The sequence below is a fragment of the Ischnura elegans genome, chromosome 4 (genome assembly GCF_921293095.1).
Source record: "Ischnura elegans chromosome 4, ioIscEleg1.1, whole genome shotgun sequence".
NCBI classification, from domain to species: Eukaryota; Metazoa; Arthropoda; class Insecta; order Odonata; family Coenagrionidae; genus Ischnura; species Ischnura elegans.
Window position 1 is genome coordinate 54,723,454 of NC_060249.1, and position 27,867 is coordinate 54,751,320.

General features: G+C 37.4%; 1 protein-coding gene across 1 annotated transcript; it reads right to left on the minus strand.

Moving 5' to 3' along the window:
- Nucleotides 1-411: 411 nt before the first annotated feature.
- LOC124156866 (A disintegrin and metalloproteinase with thrombospondin motifs adt-1-like) lies at nt 412-27,867 on the minus strand. Its single transcript, XM_046531357.1, has 17 exons — nt 27,669-27,867; nt 26,420-26,604; nt 17,162-17,342; nt 16,657-16,837; nt 14,455-14,501; nt 14,193-14,375; nt 11,489-11,700; nt 11,286-11,335; nt 10,937-11,078; nt 10,220-10,348; nt 7,613-7,775; nt 7,354-7,449; nt 5,820-5,943; nt 4,431-4,534; nt 3,383-3,506; nt 3,079-3,254; nt 412-1,066 (listed from the first exon to the last, which is right to left on the minus strand). The coding sequence occupies exons 1-17, from the start codon at nt 27,753-27,755 to the stop codon at nt 773-775; spliced, it is 2,478 nt and encodes an 825-aa protein (XP_046387313.1). The 5' UTR covers nt 27,756-27,867; the 3' UTR covers nt 412-772.

Genomic DNA, 27,867 nt, shown 5'->3' on the forward strand with positions numbered 1-27,867 from the left:
TGACTTATGATTTTAATGCAATGATTATAGAGAGAATAAATGTATCAGCTCTACTAGCTCAAATAAAATGCATGAATAATGCATAAATCGTATAATTACTTGACTCACCAGCCTTGGATGGAATATATAGAAGACAGAAGGAAATGGAAACAACTTGCATACAGTGTTGTATAAAATTGCATATTATGATCAAGATGGATCAATGATAGCCACAATGATGCACATTGTAATGTTCCTCTTTTCATATAAATCTATTTGATCTCCAACTACTGCACAAAGATTTTTTCACAAACACTTTTATTACCTAATATTTTAATTTATTTACAAAATCATTTCAGATGTACCAGGTTTAAACTCTTTCATAGAGCTTGATGAGTATATATTGAAAAAGGTTGCCATTTTTTTACAAAAAATGAGAAAAATTTCATCATTGTTATGAGTCATTTTCATTTCATTGGTAATAGACGAAAAAATCCAGTGAACAGAGAGGGAAACTTGCAATTGATCTTTCTAAATATTTATCATTCAATTCTGAATCAAATAGATAGAACTATAACAACAAGCAGTGACTTAAAAAAGAATAGATTAATGTTCTCAATTCAAAGTGATATCTTACAAAAAAGCATGCCTTAATGTCACAAGTATGGCTGATATAAAAGCAATGACATTACATTCTTAATACATATAAAAATAAAAAAGTATAAAAATGTACTAGCAAATTGTAAATTCAAAATTATTGAATTTTGCAGAGTTGTAAAAATGTTAAAACAAGTTAATTATATTCTTCTTCAGTTAAGAAATAATCAAGAGATTCCTTAGGAATTTCCCTGTAGTCCTTGTCTTCAACCCAGTCATCAGATGGATGCTTGGTTTTTTCTGGAAGTAGAGCTGTCAGTAGTGGCTTCCCATCTGGTCCAAGGCTTAGGTATTGAAGAAGTTGGTTGCTATGACCCTCATCAGTGGAATTGAGATTTCCTGCAGCATTTTGGGCTGGCAGTAATGAGTCCTCATCCTCCTTTGCCAACTTGGTGGTGACAAATGACATACTCTTGCCCAGGCGAAAGTTCTGGTCAGAATATTTCCAAAAGGAAATCCAGTCATAGGGAAAATAGGCTTGGAAAGGCACATACATGCAGGTTCTGCTTTCCCACAGGTTATATCAACTCATTCACTGAATAGAACTTCTTCAACAAAATTATCATAACATAACCACAAATTTTACCTCATCCAGTGAGTCAAATTTTGCATTTGTAGGAAACAATTCAGCAACATAAAGATAGATGCTAATTATGTAGCCTGAATATTTTAGATATGAATGAAATTATTGTGCGCCTCTTTGATAAAATGTGAGAAATCAGTGAATAGGCTGACAAGAGTAGACTCAGGTAGGTAATAAACAAAAAGAGAGTGATCATGCATCAACGTACACCATTATCTAAATAATGTTTCATAAGCTCAGTAAAAGTTCCCTGAACCCTGTTTCCCAGAAAGGGGTGGTCTGGCCAGGTTGGTTGGCCGGATATCGCCAAGGGCCCAAGCATAGGGGGCCCCTGCAACACTCACATCTAGCATATATGAATGGTGCAATGAAATAAAACTCAAATTACTTGAACCAAATTTTTTTTGCAATTACAAAATTCTACTTTTTCATAAGTTGCTTTATCTACAACATACTTTGTGTAAAAAGATTATATATAAGATAAAAATAAGGTATTAGAAGAAAACAGAGAATCTGATGCTTTTTTGAAAGGGTTATTTTGAAAAGGTTATTTCAGAGGTTTTTTTATTTCAGAGCAGTTTCAAGAAACAAATTAACTAAATAGATGATAGAACCAAAATATATTATACATTTTTATAAGCTGTGAAATTCTAACTCTTCTTCTTTTCTTACAAAATTGATATTTTTCATTCACTTTTATCCAGTTTTTAAGGGCCAGAATAAGGTCAAAATACATTTCTGGGCATGCAATTTCCATAAAATTTTCCAGGGGAGGACCCCCCAATCCTCTGGTAATGAGGGCCCCAATACAAGCTCCAACCAAGGGCCCCCAATCACCCCAGACCACCCCTGTTCCCAGAGCATGACTTCAAAATCAGAACCCTTGTTTGCTGAATGCAATTTGATGTTTCACATTCTCATGGCCTATTGTAACTTTGGATAGATGATTAGGTAAATAGCATCACAAAAAATACTTCCTCCGATGAAGACTTGAGAAAAATAACATGACATTTGATAAGCATCACTGCAGTGATGCTTATCATATCACACAAGAATTGCATTTAATTATTAACCTATAACTTCCTGATAATTTCTTTTTTACTCCACTCCTATATGAGATTTCACTAACAGTATTTGAGGAGCAGTCCAAAATTATTCACTTCCATGTAAAAGATTTCAGAGTATAAAATATTTTTTTCCATATAACTAGCTCCTATCTGATTTCCGCTTGATTTGAAGGGCATCAATGCAGAGTGATAATAATTGGAGTTTGCATTAATGGCTATATAGCTTGAACACAAAATACTCAGCTTCTATGGCAGCATGAAAACTTTTTCTAGTCATTGAGATTTCAAGTAGGTACTAAATAATAAAAACATCTCAAATGTTTTCAAAGAATAACAAGTCAATGCAATTTAATTCAATGGCAAGACAAAGATGGACTAATACATAATACAGTTGAGGACCTCAAATCCAGAAAGCTTGGGACCGAAGGGCTTCTGGATTTCTGGTTTTTCTGGATTTCTGGTCTTCATAGCATATTTAGTAAATTAATTAATTAATACATGTGCTCAGGCTCTTGTACTTGATATTTGATATCCTTATGTGTCCCTGACAAGGTTCTTAGCGTATGTCCATAGTGTGTGCTAACTTCCTACTCATCCCAGAACAAGGCTTGGAGAGTGGTGCCACGAGGTGGCAAGTCAAAACACTATACAGAGGAATTTTCAAATGTTCTGGATTTCGGGTATTCCGGGTTTCGGGATTCTGGATTTGAGGTCCTCAACTGTATTATGAATAATTTTATAATAGGGCTATCAAAAATTTACTCAAAGACAACATGGGATATATGTACTTACTTCAGGTAAACAGTGATGGTTAATACAGAAATAATCTGATTTCCCATCATTGTGACACCAAGTCCCATCAGGAAAGTATGGATTCACTCCCAAATCATTCAGATCTAGTCTAGGAGTGTAATATGATCCTGTGTCTTTCCGACGGCAAAAAATAGCGCACGACATCCACAGCCGTCCTGTTGAAATGAGAATGATAATTTAATGAATTGATACACTCAATCAAGTTGAGTACAAATGCCTAAAGATAAACACTTCCAAGGATATTAAAACTTGCTTTAATTATTATTAACCTCTATTTACAAACCTTCTTCATAGGGAGCTTGTAGTCCTTTTCCCTCAGGATCCAACGTTTTCAGGAGTTCACTGAACTTCTTGCACCTTCGAGATGCATGTTCCACAACAGGCATTCGGCTGCCCTTCTTGCAGAGCTAAAGATTAAGAGAGATTTTTTGGTATAGTTATCCAATTTAGATCTGTATTGTAGTAATTATGTTAACTAATTTACCATTGATTCATGCTGGTGTGAAAATGAAGGTGCCTATTTTACCATTAATACAAGTAGTGACACTTCCAAAATTTCTGAAAAATTGGGAGAGCAGGTAAAATTGTAAGGGGACTCTCCAATAAAAGTTTTGGTACCCTTGCTTATGAAGCAATGTTTAAAAATAATTGCCGAATATCTAAAAACCACTTGTACACATATGTCAGATCTCTGATGCATTACTGCTCGGAGATATTGCATACCACCAAGGCATTGCAGAAGGCAGGTAATGAATAAATCCTTCCACAATACAAGAACTTATGTCCATCCCTATTTAAGGTGGGCAAAAAGCTCCCAATATACCATTTCTGTTTAACTTAAAATTTCCAGGAACAAAAATACAAGCTCTGATTCTTTATTCTGAATCTGCAGCACACCACTAATTCATTGGGTACAATCTATCACTAGTTAATTCACTCTATCATGCATGAAGATGGGTACTTCCAATGGAGATAAATAGGAGCTATCACTACATATATATTTATGGTGAAATAGGCACCTTCATTTTCACACAAGCATATTTATATACCAATCAATACTTAATTAGTTAACTTAATTTTCTATGAGCTATACAGCTATTACAAACACCTGAACTTATAAAAGTAAGTAATACAAGTAACTAACCTTATCATCACTATTATAATCCATTTTCGGGTGTACGTCTGAGTGCTTAATATTTGTCTCAACGTTTTCCTGACGACGTTCCCAGTAAGTGGAATGAAACGTTGAGACAAATATTAAGCATGCAGACGTACACCCGAAAATGGATTATAATAGTGCATCTAATCGCTGCGAAAACCTTAAAACTAACCTTATCATCCTTGCAAGTTGCTACATCAAAACTTGGGCCATCGCAACCATCATCAGAATTTACTGGTTTAGGGTTGTCACAAGTTCTGTACCGTTCTTGAAATCCTGAAAATATGTTTCCACAATATTGAGCATTTCTTGGATGGAGAGACTATTAAGAATATTTTTTCTTATTGTACAATTATATTGAGACAAGCCAAATTATGGAACTTTCAGATAAGAATGGATTCAGATGATAAGCTTTTCATCAATAAGTTGAGGTGCTAAATTTACCAATTTAAAGTTCAGTTCATTCCAACAGCTTTCGTACCCATAGTACTTAGTACATAATTAAGTATAAAAACTTTGACAATATAGAATGCATAATGATTCCTAGCAATAAATATCACAATCTTGTCAGGGGAAATCTTTTAACTGAGCTCTGAGATTAAAAAATTATGTCATCCTATCAATATGGGTCAGGAGGAAAGGGATACAAAGTGCATTTAAAAAATACAGAATGATTAGCCAATTTTATTCTATATCTGGCCTCAGCAGGCTCCTATGAACAAATTTTAGCACTGGAACACAGGAGCATTCATTTTGACCACAACATTTCATGCACCGTCCAACTTCTCTCTTCTACTATTTTAGCATTTCCTGTATCAAGATAACCAAACATGCATTTAAATCAAATTGAGTCTTTAATTAACACCAAAAATACAGTGCCATTGCCTTTGTCCTGCTGAGTGTGGAAATCAATTTTTTTTGCTTCAAAAACAGCAAAATTCAAAGTTTAAGCCACATGGCACTTTCCTTATTTGCCTACAAAAACATAAATAAAGAATAATGTCCTCAGCATCTATCAAATGCAGTGAAAATGTCAGGGTAGGCATCCTAGCTCTGTTGAAAAGTTTCTATGTCATAGTGTTAGATTGAGACTGAATAAACCTTTTCTAAATTGAAAAATAAGCATGTATGTAAGCAACCTGGCCTTTCTTGAGTGCTGCTTCAAAGAGTACTTCAAATCATACAGAGTGCATGAGACAACTGTGGTGGATGTTAAAGATTGGGGCCCTACTATTAGGGTCTGCCACCTTGTTGAGGTTGCTGCCCTAGGCCTCTAGGAAGGCCGCCAATTTTGAAATACCTTTGAACCTGCAAATTTGAAGCATGGGAAAAGCGCTATATATGGACAGAGACTGCAGGCCATAAAAGAGCAGTTCTTCTGTCAATCAAACTCGATAATACATTGTGAGTGAGACTTCCTCCAACCATCGCCAACGTGGATATAACTCTATCAGTTAGCATCGCAATATAAACATGGCATGGTCAATGCGATGAGAGGTTTATACATCACCTCCAACAACCAATTCATCAAAAATATAAAATCAAGAATTCCATACTACACCTTTGGACTTCTCAATGCATCCTGAGGAACAACCAGAGGACTTCCAATCGCTCCAACCACCTTTCATTGGCTTTATTGGTTTCGCTGAAGCTTTTGCCTTCAAACAATTACCACCTTGGCATGCCTAAAAATGAAACCACAAAGTATAGATATCCACAAAAATCAGGTATTCATATTTGACATCTCTCACAAAGATTTGTATATACAAAACTAAAAAAAAGATGAACTAGGTCAAGTCGTCTTTTTCCAAGGTGAATGAATCTCAAGACTGCACTAACCAAACAAGATGTTGATGCCTCAAGTCCACACTGCGACACAGCAGACAGAGGTGGTGCTCACTAAGCCACTGTCTTGTTCTAAGCAGGGCTTTGGAAAATATCTGTCACAGAACAGTGACTAACATAAGAGGGGTTTCTTCCCCGAAAGTGGCTCAATAAGCACCACCTCTGTCTCCTTTGCCACAGTGTGGACTTGAGTGACGTCAACACTTTGTTCGGATAATCCAGTCTTAAATTTGCTTTGGAAGAAGATAGATGGCTTGGTGGTGTAACTGGTAGCAAACCTGACTGGCCATCTGGAGATCTGGATTCGAATCCTGGCTAAGCCAAATGATTCTTTTATGACGATTTTCATCCTTGGTGTACATAACTTTGCAACTGAGTGTGTGGCAGCATACAAAGTTGCTCGCTCTATGAAATGTATTCAATAATGCAAGATCGGCTAAATGAGGAAACCTTTTTGTCAATCAATACACACTTTGACAAAACTGGGAATATTTTGTCTTTCTTGAGGCATATTTACTCAATCAGGAGCTAAGCCATCATCTTAAAAATTCAGATTACATAAGGTACATACACTATTTTCAATAAATATATGCCAGTACTTCAAATACAGAGATTTTAACACCTGAGAAAATACAGATGTAACACTTTTAAATTTTAGATACAGAGAAATATTTTTTTTGCTCTGTATCCTAAAATATTTGAGACGATAGCACAAATTAAGATAATATAATGTATGCATCTTCAGCAGACCCCCTCCCTCTAATGTGTGCAGTCTGCATAGAGCAAATTTCATATCAGATTTTGAATGTATTTTGGAGTAGAGAAAATTTGAACCCAAATTCAGAGAAGTTGAAGAGTTGCATTTTGTGAGAAATGTGTCGCAGAAGGGAAAAAACAATCCAATGGGGCTGTAGGAGTAACTATTGTGATGCTTGAAGTTACCGCTGAAACAAAATACCCCACACCATTTTTTTTGTTTTGGTATGAGCCCGTATGGTGGTGCCCTCTGGTAGTTGTTTTTTCTCCCCCGCACATGTGCTCATGTTCTTGTGTGTAATGGTGTAATTCCTGCCAAATAAAGTGATTTCTCATATCACGTGCTTCTATGTTATCACTAAAGTGTGAATAAACAACAGTAACTAGGTGCTATAGATTTCAGCTAATGATGACATTCCTAAAAACCTTTATTTAACACATCAAGACTTAAGAAGAAGACCAATAGATTGATAAGTTGTCATTCAAATACACACCTTTCCATTTCCACAGACAGTTCCCTCCAGAGCTGGGCCAGCATAATAAAATCCAGAGCGATGTGGTGTCTTACACTTCAGGTTTTGACATATTTCCTGGATGTAAAAATTTTGAGGAATTAGCAACAACAATTCCAGTGACAATACTGGAAAAATTAAACTGACAGCACTCGAATACAAGAACGTGAGCATAAAATTTTCATTGCTGCATGTTGTTTCATTGATGCATTTTGTTTCTAATCTCTAATAAAGTTCGCACCTCCAAATTATTAGTCTGTACAGTAGCATCTCTATCTCTCAGCAGAAACTGGCACTGCTTCCTAGATCCCCAAATTGCACCTGGGTTTCCGTTGAATCTTCCATCATGGTCAAGATCAGGGGTCATAGCTTTTGTTGGAAGGTCATTCAGACATTTAGCCCACCTAAAAACAGATTTTATGTCTAATTAAGGAAATGCCTCCATGAAATAAACATGTAGTGCGCATCCATTTGTAAGATTCATTATTTTAGGTAAAAGTAAAGCTGCCTTCAACCATGGTGAACTCTTCTGCTGCAGCTCACTCTCCATAAACCTACTTATCACATATATACAGAAATAAACAAGAGGCAAAATTTTGAGATAACATCCACCTTTTCCGATTTCAAATTTATAAAGAGTGATAAATTAATACAAGGAAAATATAATGAATCAAATAGGAAATTAACTTTTCAAACTTGATGTATAAACTCAAAGCACTGCTACAAATATACACTTGTTGTCAGTAATCAATGGTGAATACATAAATAAAAAAATTGGGAGAGGAGGTAAGACCAATGTTAAGTTTAGTGATCAAAATCACGTTTAGTAATTTCAAATAAGCACACCTTATGATATACTTTTATTTTAAAAAAGTGAAATTTAAAAATTTCGGGATATTATTATCGCCCATGCCAATAGTGGGACAACAGATGTATTCATCCATCCTTCCCATTCCTGTACCCCAATCTTCCCCTCCGACAAGTTTGGAGGAGCCTAGTCAGCACTTGTTCTCTCTCAATCCAATTTAAATCCTCAATATTGCTGCAATGCATAGTGGTAAACAGCTTTTCCAATTACATATTCATAGTTATCATCTCTTGCCTGATAAAGACTGAAGGGTTGGATGACCTGCGTTAGGCTTCCTATACATTTGCCCCTGCCAGGCACCTAGGGTAGAGACCTCTGACAGGTGGTGGTTGATTAATGAATAAAAGAGTATAAAAGAGTAATATAGTATTAGTGTCATTTATGGTACATAAACCTTTGCAGAAGCTTACCTCTGTGTAGTTGGTTGGTAATATTTCCTCAGTCCAAAGTCTTTTCTTCACTAAGGATAGTGCAACTGATATGTAGCTTGGTAGTACAACAAGTAACATAACTTACAATTGGAACATCCAGGTTTGGATTTATCAAGTCAAAAACCTTGTTGGCAGAAATTTCCTCCCTTGAGTGATGTATTTTTGATTGCTGTAATGCACCTAGTATATGATTGCACCCTCCCTCGCTTTTCAATATCCTCCCCCACCAGGGGCGCAGCCAGGAATTAAGGGTGGGGAGGGGTTTAAGTGCTACTAATACCGGGGTGTGTGGGGTATGGAATACCCACCATGATAAGCGGCAGGTGCGAGATTAATAAATTGCCAAATTTTAAGATAAATGGTTCAAAATGGTGATGTTTACGGCTTTCTGAAGGATATCTTATTAATCCTTTCACTATTCTATTAGTAATATCAATCCAATTTAGTAAAATGGATTTAACTTAAAAATTTCTCTGAGCTCTGGGGGGGGGGATTTTATCCCCCAAAACCCCCCCCTCGCTGCGCCACTGTCCCCCACCACTGTACTCCTGACATGCAGCTTCATGTAGTCAGCAGCAAAGGTGAATAAACATGTGACCCAAAATCTTCCTTAACTCAGATTTATTACCTTCCTCCTTGCAAGTTGAACGATAAAATGTGAAACTTTCGTCATCTACCTTAGCACCCATGAATATTACTAGTGATGGGCATTGTGCAAACGTTAAGATAGATATAATAGTCAAATAATGCCTTTGTCAATTTTGGTGCCACAAAATTTCTATTATTTACATTAGTAACAAAATAATTTTTTTTTTTGTTTCTTTGTTCTATATTTTCCGAAAAAATTGGTGGTTGGGTGAATTGCTTGTTTGAATCGTTGTAGATATTGCACTACAAGTGCGTTCCGGAACTGCTAATTTTGCCATGATATCACCGGCAGAAGGACTCTGTGTGACTCTCCTCCATAATTCCCCTCACTCATTTAGCATCCTGTTCTAATCTACAGGTTCCATACCTATTTTAGAATATTTAAAAGTGAAAATTCCATTACTTTTCAGGATATATATTTAGGGCCACTTTTCAAACTCAACATTCCATTTACATAATTTGTCTCCTCCATTCATTTATCTACCCCTCATCCCCAAAGCTATTGACTCTTTGAAGTCTCACAGTGCAAGAATCACATTGTTGTGTACCGTGTGCCAGGGGCACAGCTATGAATTAAGGCTGGGGGGGTTTAGGTGCAACTAATACCAGGGTGTGTGGGGGTATGGAATACCCACCAGGATAAGCGGTAGGTGCGAGATTAATAAATTGCGGAATTTTAAGATTAATGGTTCAAAATGGTGAGTTTTACGGCATCTCTGAGGGATATTTTATCAATCCTTACACTATTCTAACAAAAGGGTCACACCATCACTATAGGTGACTATATTCAAAGTCTATGGTTTGTATGTAAGTGTACGGTTTGAACCGAGAGTTCTTATCATAAAAAATAAAGTAAGAGCATAAAAATGGTTCTCAATTCCTCCATTCAAATGACAGTTACCCGAGATTGGCCATCACATCCGCACTGCAGGTAGACCATGTAGTTTCCCCTTGCGTTCCTCTGGAGGGAGACATAACATATCCTTCCTTTGGGCAGGAATTTTGAGTGCTGTCATGGTGCATTCCCAGGCTTCAGAGATAAAAGTTTAAAACTAAGTAAGTAAACACACAAAATACATTAACCCTCTCCATATTATACATTTTGATTTGCATTAAGAAATAATTTCAGTATGTATTTGAATGTCTCACCAATTCAGTGACACAAACATAAGAGGTTTTCCTTTGAAAATTATTCATAAATTTTCTTTCAATTTTAAAATAGAAGGAAAACCAAATAAAAATTACTTTTAAATATGTAATAATGTATGATTAAAATTTGTTTGCTATTTATCACTGGTAAAATTTCATCAAAAAATTATCTGGGTAAAGCGGAGTGCATTATAGCCATTATCCAGGGTTTGAAATTGATTAAAAGAGTATTTTCAAAGAGACTGTGTGAAATTTCACTATTAACTCTTGTCTTATTTCTAGATAACGATGTGGCTAAGAATAGGAGTTTGAAGTTTGTATTAATGGCCTTGATAAAAAAGTGTGCTCTTGATTTTAGAGTATGTCCATGACAACCTTACACATATGTAATGAAAAAAGATATTTCATGTGCATGTTGTTTATACCAAAGAAGAAGGAAATTTATAGAAACTTTTAGGATATGACTTACTTGTGTCCGATTTCATGGGCCATAACATAGACTGCAGTAAAGCCAGCGGATGGGTACGGTTTACCGAAAGAATTAGTTGTGCCTAGCTCTCCAATGACACAGTTGTATTTATCGGAGCATATGCCACCAACTGTTGCCAAGCCTGATTAAAAAAATATGATTAATAAGTTAATCATATTTCACGCTTTTGCATAATTTACGACTCTTATTTCACTTTAAAATCACCATATGAACATTCAATGAAAAACATCGTGAGCTGAGTATTTAAAGAATGAATTATTGGAAAGTCCAAGGGCTATATAGTATATTAAGCAAACCTATTAGTTGAAAAATATTTGAAAGACATTACCCATAGTGACACCACTCTTTCTTCCTCCTTCAATGGCATAGAAATCCAACCTGAAAGAGTTAAACAGATGCTCTTTAAAGTCCAATGAGCACAGAGTTCTTAATTTAAAAACAAGCTTAGAAAACATAAGCTTAGTTCTGAAAATTATACACAAAAGGTAAAAATCTAAGGCTAAAACACTGATAACGAAACATGTGGCGTACCCAGAAACTAGAAGGCCAATATCCCAATGATCTGGATTTGTGTCACCCTTGGGATTTCTTCGAGATGCATATGCACAGAAATTATCCAGCAAACTTCCTCTTTCACCATCCAATGGAACTGCTGAGGGTTGACGAGTCATTAATTCAAGTAGCACTATCACTATATCCAAAGATTTTGGCCCCAGGCTGGGATGGCGATATAAAGCTTGAATCTAAAAAGAAAAAAATAAACAGGATAAAAAAATCCCCCCAAAATTACCTGAAAAAATAACTGACAAATAATCTTTACTTGTTTTCCAGGAATTTATTTATGTATAAACTTTGTTGGAATGCTGCAGTTTGGCTATTGACTAAATTTTCTGGTATTCAAGCCCTCACTGAAAGTGATAACAATCAACATGAATACAAATTCTGTGAATACACAGAAATAGTATTGAAAAGATTAAAGATAAACATATCAGAACCATGACCATGATACACTCATGGGTTTGGAGTCATGCATCAACCAAATTATCCATTAGGTAGGGGTAGCATTCAAAACACCTACAGCGGGTAACAAGGAGGAAGGGGTTCATTCAATGCAATAAAGCTCTTATTACATGCCTGTTGACATGGGCTACTTAGGGGTCATGCATACACCATATCACCATTAAGGTAAAATTTGCTATGAAAATTTCATTCAGTTCCACCGAGATTCAAACCTACATGTCTTGATTGTGAGCCAGGTAAGTCAGATAATTCTTTCATGGCAAATTTTTAGTGTATGCATTCTCCCATGCACGTCACTGAGTACAAAGTCACTTGTTACATGCAGTGCTTTGGAAAAATGTTCATTGCCGTTAGGTTTTTCTCTTAGACACTGGGTCAGAAAGCACAACCTTCAATGTCTATAGCCAGGGCCGGCCTTAGGGCGGGGCGACCGGGGCGACCGCTTTGGGGGGCCCAACTGCGTGATGGTATCATAACGGCATAATTACGAAGTCTGAATTTGGGAGGGGAACACATACTTAGCCAGAGAGTGGTAGGGATTCAAAATGCTCGAGTTTGTAGATATAGAGTTTAATATTTTAAGTGAAGGGCCCCGCACTGAAGGTTCGCCCCTAGCCCCGCATCTGCTAGGGCCGGTCCTGTCTATAGCACAGTGCAGACTGGAGACATTAGCACCATGTTTGGTAAACTTAGGCTGAAGTTTGCCTCGGAGGCATAAGTGGTAGCATATTGTACTAATACCGAAATTGCACCAGTTAAAACTACTAAGCTTATTGATATTAGGTAATACTGCTGTAATAGCTGGAAAAATTAAGATATTTTATCTATATTTATGCCCAGTAACAGTACAGGATTTATACATAAGACTAGCAGTGACCCACCCACATGCACTGCACTCAGGTTGACATTGCTGGGCTACTGACTGTTAACTTGTTGCTTGTCAATGCCTAATCATGAGAATCATGACCCAATTGTGAGAAATGGTCATAGGGAGTTTGAGGGACATGGAATTAATTGTGGTAATGCAGTGCTAGGCTCTCCTTTGCAAGAGTTTTGCAAACTTGAACTACTGCTGTGGGGAGACGGGAATTGATTGTGGCTTGCCACTCCCGTTGTACATCTCCCGTTTTGTGGGCAGGCTGTTTTTGGTCTGTTTTTGCATGTTTTTTTGCCCATAACTTTACGCAATGTTGGGCCACACCTCTGGGACCAAGTATAAAATGCGTGTGCAGAGATTCTGCATAGAACGCAAACTATGCGATGTATTTTCAAAAGCATGCATCATGTCATGCAAGTACAAAGTTACTCATCTCTTTAATCATACCTACGGGTGAGAATTTTTCATTTTCATTAAATGCCACCAGACGACTTGGACTCCAGCCACTAATTATCTTGCTGCCGCTGTGATGTGGTGAATGTCTGTTGCCCAAGCATTGCTCTATCTTTCATTGGCAGACTGCATTTTACTTTCACATTCAATGCAAGCAGACCACTTTGACTCCAATCCACAAATTCACTTCCTGCCATTCTCAACACTTGCCATCGTGGCTGTGAGGCAGGGGGCCATGAAGTTTATGTTCAACGTAGACAGACTGACATGCTACAAACTTAATATATATAGATACTAACACTATAACTTAGGGCCCTCACTTCCTTAGAGAAAAAAAAAGTTATCTAGGTGAACATTGGCCTTATGCATTAGTAATATAATGAGAAATCATAAAAAATTCAAGGTAAATATTTATTATTTCACTATCAATTAACTTCTTCATTATATTTCAGCTTAACTCTATAAATACCTAGCAAATCATGGGTGAAACTGTTAGATAATATCTGGACTTTTTAAGGGTCCCATATCTCACATAGCTTAAGTCCAAATACTTGATGAATGCTTGGTGATTTTGCTATCCCATCACCTCCCTAGCCTTTTCCTAGGATGCTTCCCGACTCCTCCTTTCCTAATCTCCTCCATTTTTACGACTCCACCCTTCTTCTCCTCAAAGCAACTAGTTTTTTAATGGAATGGGAGGGACATATTAAGAGAAAGAATGATCCTGGGACCAAAGTTAAAATTGCAAATAAAATGACCAAAAATGGATTATCTGTCATTTATAATCATCCATTTGAGGGTATCTTTTTATATGGTGGGGTAGTTGAAGTTGTACTTTATGCATATGCATTCAGGCTTTTCTTAAGGTTAAATCAGATTACTTACCCCATTCATGTATGCCAACAGCATATCAATTATCTGCTTGTCATCATTGCCCATGAAAGGTGAAAACATTTTATAACCAGCTTGATCAAAAAATACAGCTGTTTCCATAGTGTACTTGTCCAATTTATTTGAGGCCCTTCGTACTCTTCTCTTCATCCTCATATTGTTGTGAAATATATCATCCTAAAAAATAAATTTTGAAAACTCACTTTACCTTGACAGAAGATCTTTCATCTGAAATAATATATTTTTTAGTACTTACCTCTCTTGCTGCTTCATCATCTGATTCAATGGTTTCAATGAAGTTAACTGGAAAACAAAAATATCAATCTCACTACACATCAATAACAGAAAAATAGGAATCCACTTGTAGTCAGGAGAGAAATATTATAAAGAAAAAGAGCTCAATGAGGCAGTACCCAGAGTACCTAGATCCTAACTTAAGGATTTAGTTTACATACTTCCTGTCAATGGTAGAATTATGAAAGAAGTACATACCAACAATTATTTGCCAAAATGAATGTCTTATATAATGAGATTTAGCAGACAAGAAGCTAATGAGAGATAACATATAAAAAGAGACAATGATAAATGAAGAGCAAACTTAGTGCATGTCCACAGTAATTTTATTTGGTACGACGCGTTTCAGCGACCTTACTTCGCTATCATCAGGTACAAAATGCCATATTTTCATCAAGAAGTCATATATATATACAATCATGCAAATGGGAGGGGTATATTTATGAGTCGGCAGAAGTGGGAGAGGGGTTGGGGGGTAAAGGATGGGGGAAGGGGGTGGGGAGGTGGTTGGGATACGTAAGGATTTGGGGTTCGGTTGAAGGTTTGAGCTGTTAGCCCTCCCCCCTCTCAAACCTTCAACCGAACCCCAAATCCTTAAGTATCCCAACCACCTCCCCACCCCCTTCCCCCATCCTTTACCCCCTAACCCCTCTCCCACTTCCGCCGACTCATAAATATACCCCTCCCATTTGCATGATTGTATATATATATGACTTCTTGATGAAATTATGGCATTTTGTACCTGATGATAGCGAGGTAAGGTCGCTGAAACGCGTCGTACCAAATAAAATTACTGTGGACATGCACTAAGTTTGCTCTTCATTTATCATTGTATCATTATGTTCCACAACATCTCGCCGAGCACCGTTGAATACATCTATAAAAAGAGAGGTTTTATAGGGAACTCCTCTGAGTCTCATTAAATTGTAAAATCACTGTCCTTTAACAAGAATGCTAAATTCTCTGCTTCACATCCGCTCATATGATATTCAGGATACACATGGATGCAAATGAATACAGGACTAAAACCACAGCAGAAATTTCTTACTATTAAGTTTTAATTGTATCAAATATATTTAACAGATATTTTTTAAATATGGAATTTATCAAAAAAGGATAAAACTTCAATCTTCAGTCAGTATTTTTGAGGTATCAAAGAAAAATGCTGTCCCAAATAGACAAATGACATCCAAAGTGTTTTATTCATCTCTTTACTTCTGTAACTTTAAGCATAGTTTACGTCCTGAGGTAGTTTGTCTAATTGAAGTCAAACTGTATCTCAAGTTACAAGAAAAAAAATGAGCAGACATGTACATTCTAGGAGAGATTTCAATATTACTAAGCAGAAACAATATTTTTCTAAATGCTGAATTGAATTTTTTTGCTTTGAATCTTCAGAGCATTCTGCATTAACCCTGATATATGATACAACCTCTATTTCCAATGAGCGAGAAATGTTTAGAGCTATTTATTTTTGGTGGGTTGAACATCCATCTTCAATTGCTTTCACCGAGATGATTGCTTAAAAATGTTTTCAATTACATCCCTTTATACCCATGTGAGAGAAAAAGAAATCTCACAGAAAGGGGTCCCATGAAAAAAGTAAATGAGGAACCTTTTATAAGCGACTGTGTATATATTTTTTAAAGGATAGGCTGCAGGAGCTGGAGCATTGTTATGGCAGGGACAGCCCCAGGTGTTTAGTGTCTTCAAGCTGCACTTTCATTCATGTGAAGCACATATACCCCTCAGATATTTGACTTCTATTTCAAGTCTTGCTCTACCAAAGCCATCAACAAAAGAAGAACAGGGTCTGATTCGCCTCAAGAGAGATAAAAAGGGAAGTTCTGGACCACAAGTTATTCTTGAATATCAGACGTTCAAAAGATGGCGTTAAAAAGCTCATCTCATAAAAAAGATCTCAAGGGTACCTACATTACAACTTCTTAAAGCTGACATACTAATATACTGACTCGGAATGGTTGTACTTAATAATCATTATGAGGAAGAATTCCAACTATAAGAGTGCTATACAGAAAAATTATGATGAAGTAAACCTCTGAGTCTCCTCTTGTATGATCATTACAGCAATAGGAACCCTTTACAAATACTTCGTGAACTAGAATTGTGCCGTCAAATTTGACAAATTGAGAGGAATACTCACCAGCATCACTGGCAAGAGCTCCTTCCACAATGTCCAGAGGAGCACGTCTTATTATATGAGGAGTGAGGTCTCTCCCCTCGTGATCTTTCCTCTCTTCATCTCCCAAATCAAGGAAAGGATGTAAACGAGGCGCAAGTGGATGAATCTCCAGTGTTTCATTTCTCAACACCACAAAGCCATTCTGAAAATACATTATTCTTTAAAATTGATGATTTGGCCACATGCTCCTTAAGCATACTTCTACAATAATACACTGAATAATTAGGCGAATTATATTCAAAGGGCTGTTGTTAACATAGTAGAACGTCAAACAATATGTACCACTCCAATTAGAATAAGTATATACGTATCTGAAAAAAGAAAAAAAAATCAAGCTATTGATAATGGGAACATTTATTTAGTTTAAGTATTTTTATGAAGCTTCCCTAATCCTAGAATTTCAGAGGAATAAAGTTCATGTGATACATCATATTGAATAACGTCCGAATTGTAAAATATAACTCACCACAAAGTTTTCCTGACATAAGCTTATGGCTGCTGTAGAGTGATGGTCACGGTGTAAATAATGACAACTTGGCATACCTCGCTCATAATCAAAATTTTCCAATCCATCTTCATCATTTTTGACCACTTTGAAATTCGGTGATAGGAGATTCTTGTTTTGTCTTAGCCGCAAAGAAATTTTCCTAGATAAACAAAATAGAGAAAGAAAATCAATTATATATCTTATAGATGGCAAAATAACATTAAATTCTCATTAAATAAATCATTAAATGTATTAAAGCACTCTTACTAATCGCTATGGTGTTGTTTTGGGTATCAGAAGTCTCAGTATGACTGAATAATTTTCGATTTTATTCCCTTATACCCTGTGAAAATTCACCCTACTAAAGTTACAAGTAGTAACGGCATTTAGGGAAAAAAATAAAATACATACTAGGGGCTCGTTAACATAATTATCCTCTAAGTACTTAAGTTCTTTAAGGAATGAAATATGGTACAAAGTATCAGCTAGAGAACCAGATAGGAGATGGTTGCAATGCTAGCTTCTCATCACGAAGGACTGGAAACGCATCTTAAAAAATATTAGCGTTGAAAACCTTTGATTTCTTTTCATCCTTGCTCGCAGCCCCATTTGATGACTCCTCAATCAAACTCTCTTGCCCTTATGGCCGCCAATGAAATCATTTTTTTTAAGATGACAATTAATTTGATCGAAATGTATTTCTTCGAAAAATCATCGGATATGAAAACTCCTTCACTTTCATTTCTACATAGGTTGCTATCGACTATTAGGCATTGGGGGAAATTAAAAGCAGAGGGGTACCGCGGTAAAATGGCGCCCAGGACAAGCACATGGCTGGTACTATTGTTTTCAAAAGTATGTAGACACCCCATAGTCCCACTTAACTGATGGAGCCGGGTCGTGAAAACTTGTGAGGCTGGCACATAAAGCGACCTGCATCCCTCACTCGTATGCCACCAAGAGCCGACGAGGACGCAGGTGGACGCGACCTAGCAACCGAAGCTGGAGTCAAACTGCAGGAACGTAAGCCCAATCAGAATTAAGATTAGCGGATGGAATGTACTGGGTTAACTCACGTCCACACACAATTTGAGCCGTCTGAGTGTTTTCTTTCGGGCTCCGTGATTTATGGCTTTCTTTAGATTCATATCTGGACTCACCGTTTATATCTTACCAATACGTCGCTCCGCGGCCGATTAGGTCTATACTGTGCGCGGTAGTTGCGGTGAAGTTCTGAGAAGGTTCGAATCCGAAATTATATATTTTTTTTTCACTTTATAAAGGAGACATCCTGAACATCAAAATAATCTATGCAGATGACTCAAGAAAAAGTAAGTGCTGAATTTTTTAAACGACTGAAGTTATTAAAATAATGACTTAATCAACGCTAACTCATATCAAAAACAGGATCATTCACGGTGAAGAAATAATCAGGGGAGGTAAGAATAGTTGCAGCTTCGTGTCTTTTCGGCTAATTACTATCAAAACTTATTAGAACGAAACGTATTTAACATGTGTAATCTACATGCATTTCGAAAATATACGAGCTATGGAAGCTTATAGAGATTTGTGTATTTTTTCAATGCAATAAAACATACGCGGAAAGTCCAAATAACTGAGGGTGGAGCATTTATAGGAGGACAAAAGTTTGAGTTTTCAAAGAAAAAGCATTTACCTCGTTTCGAAGTTTCGGAGGCATTTCAAGCGAGAACAGTGATATTCTAAGAAAGCGTGACGAGTGTGGCATTTGACGTTTCCCAAATAAAATCAATGAATAGTCCTCCATTGGCAGGATTTAAAAGATCTGAAAGTGGAAGATATGATAGCGGTGAAATATTCACCAGCCAATTCATCATCAAGATCGGAAAATGTGATGAAGGCTTGTTTATGAAAAACTGAAGCTTGAATCACTACGTCAAAGTTGCTTCGCCATACGTGTAGGTAACGTCCTACTCGATCCATAATTTTTAAAATGTTCTTAAAAATCTGGAGCATATAAATTAAGTGTTCAAGAAAAATCGTTTTCATTGGTAACTGCAAAGTTCATCCAAAAAAATATTTGCGTTGCCATTGCTCTGTAACTAAGAAGTTTTCAACCCCATGTTTCTGGACAAAAAATGCTTTAAATTTTCTTCCCTACCATCTCTTGAAGTATTGTAGATTCCTTCTATAACACCCATATTAAGGCTCCCGGATACCTAGTCCAAAAACTACGCTGCAGACGTCTGGGCAGATTCGTCTGACGCCTCTGTTATTCTATGCACATAACATTTGAATGCATATTTACGAAGAAGAAAGGTCGATATTTGAAAAGATTATCGTAATTTTTCATTTCTCGTTTTTCACGCTGCAATATTGACCACGGAAAAACACGAAATTCGGTAAAATTGGCTACCTGCTACGGCGTGTATAATGACGGAACCCAAAATTTTTTACAGTCTTTATAAACTTTAATCCTTTATCTTCATATTAATCCATACCATTTTAATGCAGTCCTCATAGAAGCGGCAATAAATCAATCTATGCGAACCTTTGCACGCTATTTTTGCGCTCTCCACGGCGGCGACATTCTCCCGTTCACATCGCCCTCAGCCACTGAGCGAGTCTCATCGTGGCAGTGGAAGGGGACAACGCTTGCATGGAGTCTCTTGCCTTCAGTTCGCCGGCAGCCGCCGAGCTGCCGGGTATGGCGGGAGAGAATGCTGTGTCATTGCTCTTTGCCGCGTGAGGGTCGCTCTTGTATGTGTGATGCGATCTTCGGAGCCGAATGTTAATCTTGTCCAACAACACGCTCAAGGACATGAATTGTTTCACGGTAGGAGCGCAGAACGCCACGTACTATTTAACAGTACATGACCTTATTGCCAAAATACTGTCTTACCATGATGATTTTTCCCTGAATCTTTTGTTCCGATGTAATTACAAAAAAAACATATCAATACAACCAAGATGCATTTCCCACATTGCATGCGAGGAGATATACTTCGTACATTTGCTATCGGTAATGCCGGTTTATTCTCAGCGAGGAGGATTGCTACAAATGACCCTGGTCAGTTTATATCCGCTTCAGTACTGCATTTTACTCTGATACATCAGTTCATTTCGAGATTAAAAGTTTCCTCTCATCGGTGCAATCTTCCTTGCCATAATTTTATACGAAAAATAAGATCAATTACATTAATTCTGCTAAAAATGAAAGATTAGCTTTATATTTATGAGTCTCGAATGTTTATTTTTAAGAAATTCATTAGTTTAAATGCCTAAAATTATGTAACAAATATAATTCTTGATAGCTCGAGTCACGTCATAGATTACGCATCGTGTACCAGCGTGCAGATTTACATCCGTGTGTTCTATCACCGAAATTTTCAATTTTTTGTAATTGAAGTTTTTTATAACGTGCAAGTCAAGAACTCATGGACAACTTGTACTATGCATGATGCATGGAAACATGTTTGCTTAATTCATAAAAAACTTGCTAATTCTAAATTGGTAATTGTAATAAAAAATGCTAATTCTGCGGTGCATGCATTTGTCAATTGCCAGGAAAATATGTAAGACATCGGTCTCTTACAACCCACGCTTGCACTCTACGGTCCCTAAAATAGAATTTTTCTTTGCTTCTTTTTTGTCTATTTGATCAATTGAGACGGAAACTTAGATGAGTAAGTTATAATGCAAAAGATATGGCAGCATTTTCGAATTCGTAATTCCTACATACAGGGTAATGGTCTAATTTTTCTGTGGAATGAGTGTCGTTTTTTGGAAACTTAAAAATAGATAAAATATTTTAGGACTAGTTTTGGGTCTCTCATCATTTTAAACTTAAACAGAATATCATATCGCACACTATTTAATTGATTCAGGGATCCATAATTTTTTAAAGAGGTAACAGGATGCACGAATGAGGAAAGAATTCCGCACTCGCGTCATCGCAATCCACGCAACACCGCATATTTTGCAGCATAAAAATGAGATAATTTGATTCTCATCTTCCCACTGTCCTATTCGTCTCTCGTCAATCCTTAGACCCTTGGTTATTACTACTATTGGAAACTATTGAACCGCTCGTTCACATCACTGGGCCTTAGGTCGTAGGCGGCGGAAGACTGACTTGATGTTTGTGTGTTCATTGATGTTGCCACTTGGTCTTCCACCTCTGGCAGCCCTTCCTTACTCTAGAATTTTATTTATACGCTATTATTATTAATAAAACATGTGCACCTTCCCATACACAATTTCGTCGATTTACCTGCGAAGCCAATATTTGCAGTAAATACGCCGCAAAAAGCATCTTTTTTAACGCTATATTTTTTTTACTCACGTCTCGAACTGAAAGCTTTGGTTGAATAAGTAATCGTCTCCAGAATCTCCCGAAGAACAAAGGAACATATTCACCAATAAAATAACTTTTTAACAATTTTATCAATTTACTTTTCATGCGTGAATAGATTATGTGAACATTCACGCCCATTCTAACATTGGCAACAACGTCCTCCAACGATACACCGCCTGAAAGTAGCCAAAATGATTGAGTCCGTCGTGCATCGATACTTATTAGTCAATTTATCTGTAGCATTTTATAAAAGTAAAATAGTAAAAAAAATTATAAAATTAATTTTTTGCGATATATATGTTATGCTTCGTTAGTTTTTACCAGAAAGACTTCTGCCGGGAATTGCATTTGAAAAGGGATTTAAAAGTTTTCTTTACAGAGTAGCGCCATGCAAATTGCATTAACATATGAAAAAATATGATATAAGAGTGAAAAGCAAAGAAAAGAAAGCATATTTTTTTCATGAAGAAAGCATTGGTGAAGTGGTATAGCACCCTTGTCCGAAACTTATTTTATTGCTGGCACTGATAACTCAACATTTTTATATATCTCACAGCGAGCATCATTGTAATATATGGTAATGAACAAATTGATAATATTAACAGTGACTCCAGAGATGCTACAAATACAGATCTAGAAGATACTCCGCAAACCAACAAAACAAAATCTGACGCAGAAATTGCCCATATGGTGCTGGTAGAATTTATGCCACCTCCCATCCAACATAAATATTGTGGTGGATATATGTTATGGTAGAGAGAAAATTTAACTTCAAAAGTAGCTTCAGTATTAATTGGGAAGCTGAGTAAGACAACGGTAAATCCGGTAAGCGGTATGGATTCTGGTTGTAGAGTTTGAGGAACGACCCACCGACTTAGTAGCAGTTCAAGTCTACAAGTCCGCTATCATTCGTATGGAGATAGAAGTAGACGAGGTAATAATAAGTGAAATGCCTGGTTTAAAAAAACCAAGTAATGATGGGGAAGTATAACGCCTCAGTCGGGGAGGGAGGAAGGGCTGGGAAATAGGAGATTTTGGGTTAGGAAACGCGAAACGAGCGGGAAGAGAAATCAAAAAAATATTGTAGGAGAAACAAGTTATTCGTCACAAAGACCTAGTCCAATTATCCTAAAGTGCAAAAGTCCACCAGGAAGAGTCCAAGGGATACGGAGATACATCAGAAAGACCACATAATAGTATAACAGATGTAAAGGAATGGCGAAAAATATATCGCATTCTCCCTAAGGTGAACGAAACGAAACCTAATATTCAAAAGACTCGTAAAATAATAAAGGTGAGGAAATAGAACGTTGAAACTTTAATGGGAATGTGAGGATAGATTACTAGAAATCTCTGGAGATTCGTATGACAAAGAAAACTTGGATAACGAAGGAAATTAAAAAAGAAATGGTGGTGATAAGGAAGTGGAAGAACGTAGACACAGTACAGGGAAAATTCTAAGTAAAAATAATCATCTATTACGGTGAGAAACTAAGAAGGGAGAAAGAATTGGTGGAAAACAAGGAGAGACACTGCGAGGAAATGGAAAAGATTCAGAAGTAACGAGAGGTAAACGCGTTGTACGTCAAGGTGAAGTCGCTATCTGGCGGCAAAAGAGGACAAGCCATGTCAAAAATTAATGCTAAAAATGGAAGAATGCTAACTGAGCAAATCGAAGTTCAGAGTAGATGGATGGGGAAAGAGGAGGATCTGCATGGCATCGGAAACAGGCAGGAAAGATTTAACATGTAGAAGAAGCAGTGGTGTGGCATAATCTTGAGCCAAGGAAGAGGCCGCTTCTAAGACATGGAAATCAAGGGAGCTCTCCCTGATATGACCATCGTCTCCCTGATTTCGCGACAATGGAAAATAAGGCAAAGTGGTAATGAGAATATTAAAGAGAAGAATAGAGAAAAGGACTATCGATTACTTGGGCGAAGATCAGTTTGTATTCAGAAAAGGTAAGTAAAGATGTTGTTGAAGTTTATTCGGGATTGCCACCGGATAAGGTTCTCCATCTCTGCCGACGTTTCGATGGCCGGGTCGTCCATCGTCATCAAGCCCTGATGACGATGGACGACTCGGCCATCGAAACGTCGGCAGAGATGGAGAACCTTATCCGGTGGCAATCCCGAATAAACTTCAACAACATCATACGCCGGGAAAACCTCAGATCTTTCTTCGGTATGTAAAGATGCTATTGCGGTTATGAGATCGCTCGTGAAGAGGAACCTAAGCTATAATCAGGTTGTGTTTGCCTTATTCGTGGATTTTGAAAAAGTATTTCATAGAGTGGACTGGACAAAATTATGGATATTCTCAAGAAAATAGGCGTCAATTGGAGGGATAGGCGACTCATTTGTAATCTTCATTTGGCCAATACTGCGCAAGTGAAGATAGCGGACGGAGAAACTGGGAGGGCAAGCTTTGCCCGAGTAGCCTTGTAGATAGTGAACAGTCTTGCCTTACTAGGCAAGACTGTTCACTATCTCCATTGTTTTCTGGAGTATATGCTGAGGTGGTGGCAAGAGAAGCGTGGGATGAGGTGGGAACTGAAGTAAAAGTGGGAGGAATGATGTAAAATCAGTAAGGTTCACGGACGATCAGGCGTTGATTAGCCAGTCAGCGAGAGGGCTGAAGAGTATAGTGGATGCATTACTCAAGAAATGCGATGAATATGGCATGAGGATTACTCACAAGAAGACTAAAGTCATAATTAAGTTAACCAAATTTCCAGGAAATATAAAATTATCCACGCAACGCTTTACTCCCTCCGAAGTAAATGTTACCATAGAGTAAGAATATATACTTACTCTATGATGTTACCCAAAATTTATTAAAACAATTAATAATGTGTTAGTACAATCATAATTAAACTACTTGATAACCTTCTGGGGAGGGGTATTAAAGTTCGAGCAAATGGGTGCTGATTCTCCAAAAAGCAATAGATTGATTGCTATAAAATATAATTTGAACCGTCCTTCCCTATATTTGTAGATTTACAGTTCTCCCTTTACGTCATCATTACCTTTTCTAAGTATTCAAAATTTTCTACCCCATACGAGGATATAAACCTAAAGAAGAAGCTGAAACCAATGCATTAAATTTAAATCTATAAAAATTTATATTTTGCCGACGCGTAATTTTTCCGTTCAAACGCTCATTTATCTATGTAAGACGAAATTGTTTTCTTGATGGTCAGAAATTATAAGAGGATCAAATAGTTTAACATATTTTTTAAAGATTAAATAAGTGGTAACTTATTGTAGAAAATCCAAATAAATTAATTTGTTGATAGTGCGTTTAATGCTCAATATATTTTTTTTTGCACGGCAGGCTGAGATTTAACAAAAATTGCTATTTTTTCGAGCATTTATTATGTTTCGTATCTGGTCTCAGCTTACTAATTTTTTCAATTCGTATTGTCATTTGTCTTGAGGTATCCTACAGGCAAGACCTAAATGGGATTCCTACTTCATCCTAATTTATTTGAAATGTGCTTTTAATGATAATTCCACGGATAAATAAAAATAAATTGGTCAATTTATTATTTATGCGGTTCGTAAAGATTCACGAGCTACGATTGAGACACAAGATAAAAGTAAATGGACAAGAACGGAGAAAGTGAAGCGGACGGAGACGAAGAAGAACGACGAAGTGTAGGACATAGCAAGGGAGGCGAGAAAACTGTGTTACAGGAAAGAATGTTGGGTAAGTGAGAGATAGAAAGGAAATAAGAGATTTGATGGAAAGGAATTTCATAGTGAATTGAAGAGGAAATCCATGATAGGAGGAAGTACAGCCAGAATGTTTAGTAAATACTCATTACAAACCTACCTTAATCGGTAGGTTACTTTAGTAATTATATATAAATTTGGACACATTTTTGTACGGATTATATTTATGAAATTTTTATAAGTGCCTAAAATACCATAGCATGCGCCTTCGTCATCCCTAACGTCCAGTTGCAGCCTTCAGGAAGAAGAAATTTCCTCCCGAGATTCTACACTTGATGATTACTGTGAAATCCGATAAGGAAATATTTATCTGAAGCGAAGATCAAAAGTTTCTTTGAAATCCAGGGGAAACAGAATACTCCACGAAATATACGAAATAATATATAAACGCATTGTATATTTTTCTTTTGTACTCCACGTGGATTTAAGAAAAAAATTAGATGGACAAGGCTTTATGGGAAAACCTCATGGACGAGAAGTTAAAAACATTTTACCGTCTTCCAGAAATACTTAAATTGGAAAAACTAAGAAATTAATATTTTTATGTATCGGGAGTTACGTTTTTCATTGAAAACGAAATCTCTAAAACATTTTGACGGGTTGAAACACCATGAAGAACAAACGATATTCTCAAAAAATGTCAAGGAATAATAAAACTGTACCTTTCAATTCTCACTTGCCGGATTTTCTCGCTACTACATGAGATTGCTTTAATTAGTAACCAAATCAATTATTAAAATTTTTTTGAATACTTCCGGGTTTTTGGAGACGAAATCTCACCAATCTCTGTGCTCTACACTTCCGTAAATAATATCCATTTCCCAATCTCGAAGACCACCGTGTTGCCTTGAGATTCGTCTACTTCCATGCGGCGCAGAGGCTGAGCACGGTGACACTCGGCTGTTCAACAGTCGCAAACCCGAGCGAGAAGGTTCCCAAAATTTCAGTCATCTAAACCCCATCCCCTCCACATCGCCTCCCCTCCCTTCCCTAAGCACTGCCCCCCTATGTTCCCTGCCTCGAGACCAAGGTCACTTGCTAGTCGGCTAGGCTCGCTAGCCACTAGGCCGAGTTTTTGAGGGGTGGGGGGAAAGATCCACAACTCGAAAGTGGCCGATGTACCCGGGAGCCTTAATGCTATTCTTTGAAGAGAAACTTTCTGACCTGCCCAAGGCGTCGAAGTCATAGAGTAGTTCTTCTTCCTCCCCATTCCCGTCTTCGCTATCTGCTAACACAACCAGTGGTCTCCCCAGCAGGATGACTTCATAGTCCGGCACGAAACCACCTCTCGGTTGTAGCTCCCCAAAGTAGTACCTGTGCTCCTCGTCGCTCATCAGCTCGTGCAGACGCTGTGAAAAGCAAATTCAGTTGGTTTCACCGCTCACAAATCAAATAACTACTCGTCAATGGCGTACCAGAACGACTTCGCATTAATGCGGGCTTCTTAAACACTGGAGAATACACACGAGGAGTTTTGGAATACCGTAGAATTTGCTGGAACTAGCACGCGTAGAGAAAGCAGTTAGGAAAAGGAGATTGAGCGAAATTTGAACTAACTTCAACCCTAGAACATATAAACATGATTTGACCATTTAAAAGTCACACCAAACTGATGTATATATCTTCCCTCAGAGCACATATTAATCATGACATTAATTTTAATTGACGGCCAATAGTTTTTAGAACTATCGATAGATATTGCGATCCTTCTTTGCTTTAGAATGTTATTCAGAGAAATTTGAACTTCGTCCAGCAATAGTTACGTGAAGTCGAGTAACACCGTTTAACTTTTCCGTAATTTAGCAGACGATTTTCTTCAGTATATATTGAGCTACAAAGTCACGCCAAAATTCGCCAAGTTAACCTCGTTAACAAGAGCATGAGTTGACCTAAACTCGAAGTTCAGGCATTGAGAAGAGCATCTACTTTTTTTATAACTAAGAGCGTTTACAACAACTTCAAGCGGCTCAGCGTAACCATTAATAATTGAGAAAAATTCAACTTTCTCTTAACTCTAGATAACGAATAGGGAAGAAGTGTCCCAGCCCTATCTGAATCAATAAAGACACTCAAGTAAAAACTCTAATTATGGCTTTATTATTAGTACACAATATGAGAGCTGTGACTGAGGAATATTAAACTTGTCGGTCTCGGTCATAGCAAGTTAAAGTACACCAGGAGTACGAGGCTGATGAGGGAAAGTTCTCTATTTCCCATATAGCTCCTTTGACCGGTCGTACACAATACACTATCCTGTCCACAAGCTCTTCGCCAGCGAATGGCAACCAAGTTCTGCGGTACACCTAGCCGCGGAGGACACTAGCGAGGAGCAGTCGGTTTATCCAGTGCGCCATTGACCAGCCAGTGACAGCGAACACTAGACCACAATCCAACGCCTCTCGGAATAAATCACCTTGGGGTATCCCCTCAAGTAGCTGCATTCCATCGATCCAAGGAAGCAAGCAGCGGAAAACACTAATAAAACCACGGCTATAGCCATGGTTGGTTCTGTGGATGGGCTCGCCGGTAGAACTCTGGTCAGGATGGTGCCACGGGGTATTTCTGCGTTCGTTCACTTCCTCAGGCTCACCAGTGCACCTAAAAGAGGTGCC

Coding starts and splice junctions, on each gene's coding strand:
- LOC124156866 (XM_046531357.1), bottom strand. CDS start 27,755: ATGGCTATAGCCGTGGTTTTATTAGTGTTTTCCGCTGCTTGCTTCCTT. Junction 11,079..11,285: donor AAAGAGTGGTGTCACTATGG/GTAATGTCTTTC, acceptor TTTTTTAATCAG/GCTTGGCAACAGTTGGTGGC. Junction 5,944..7,353: donor CTGTCTGTGGAAATGGAAAG/GTGTGTATTTGA, acceptor TTTCATTTTTAG/GCATGCCAAGGTGGTAATTG.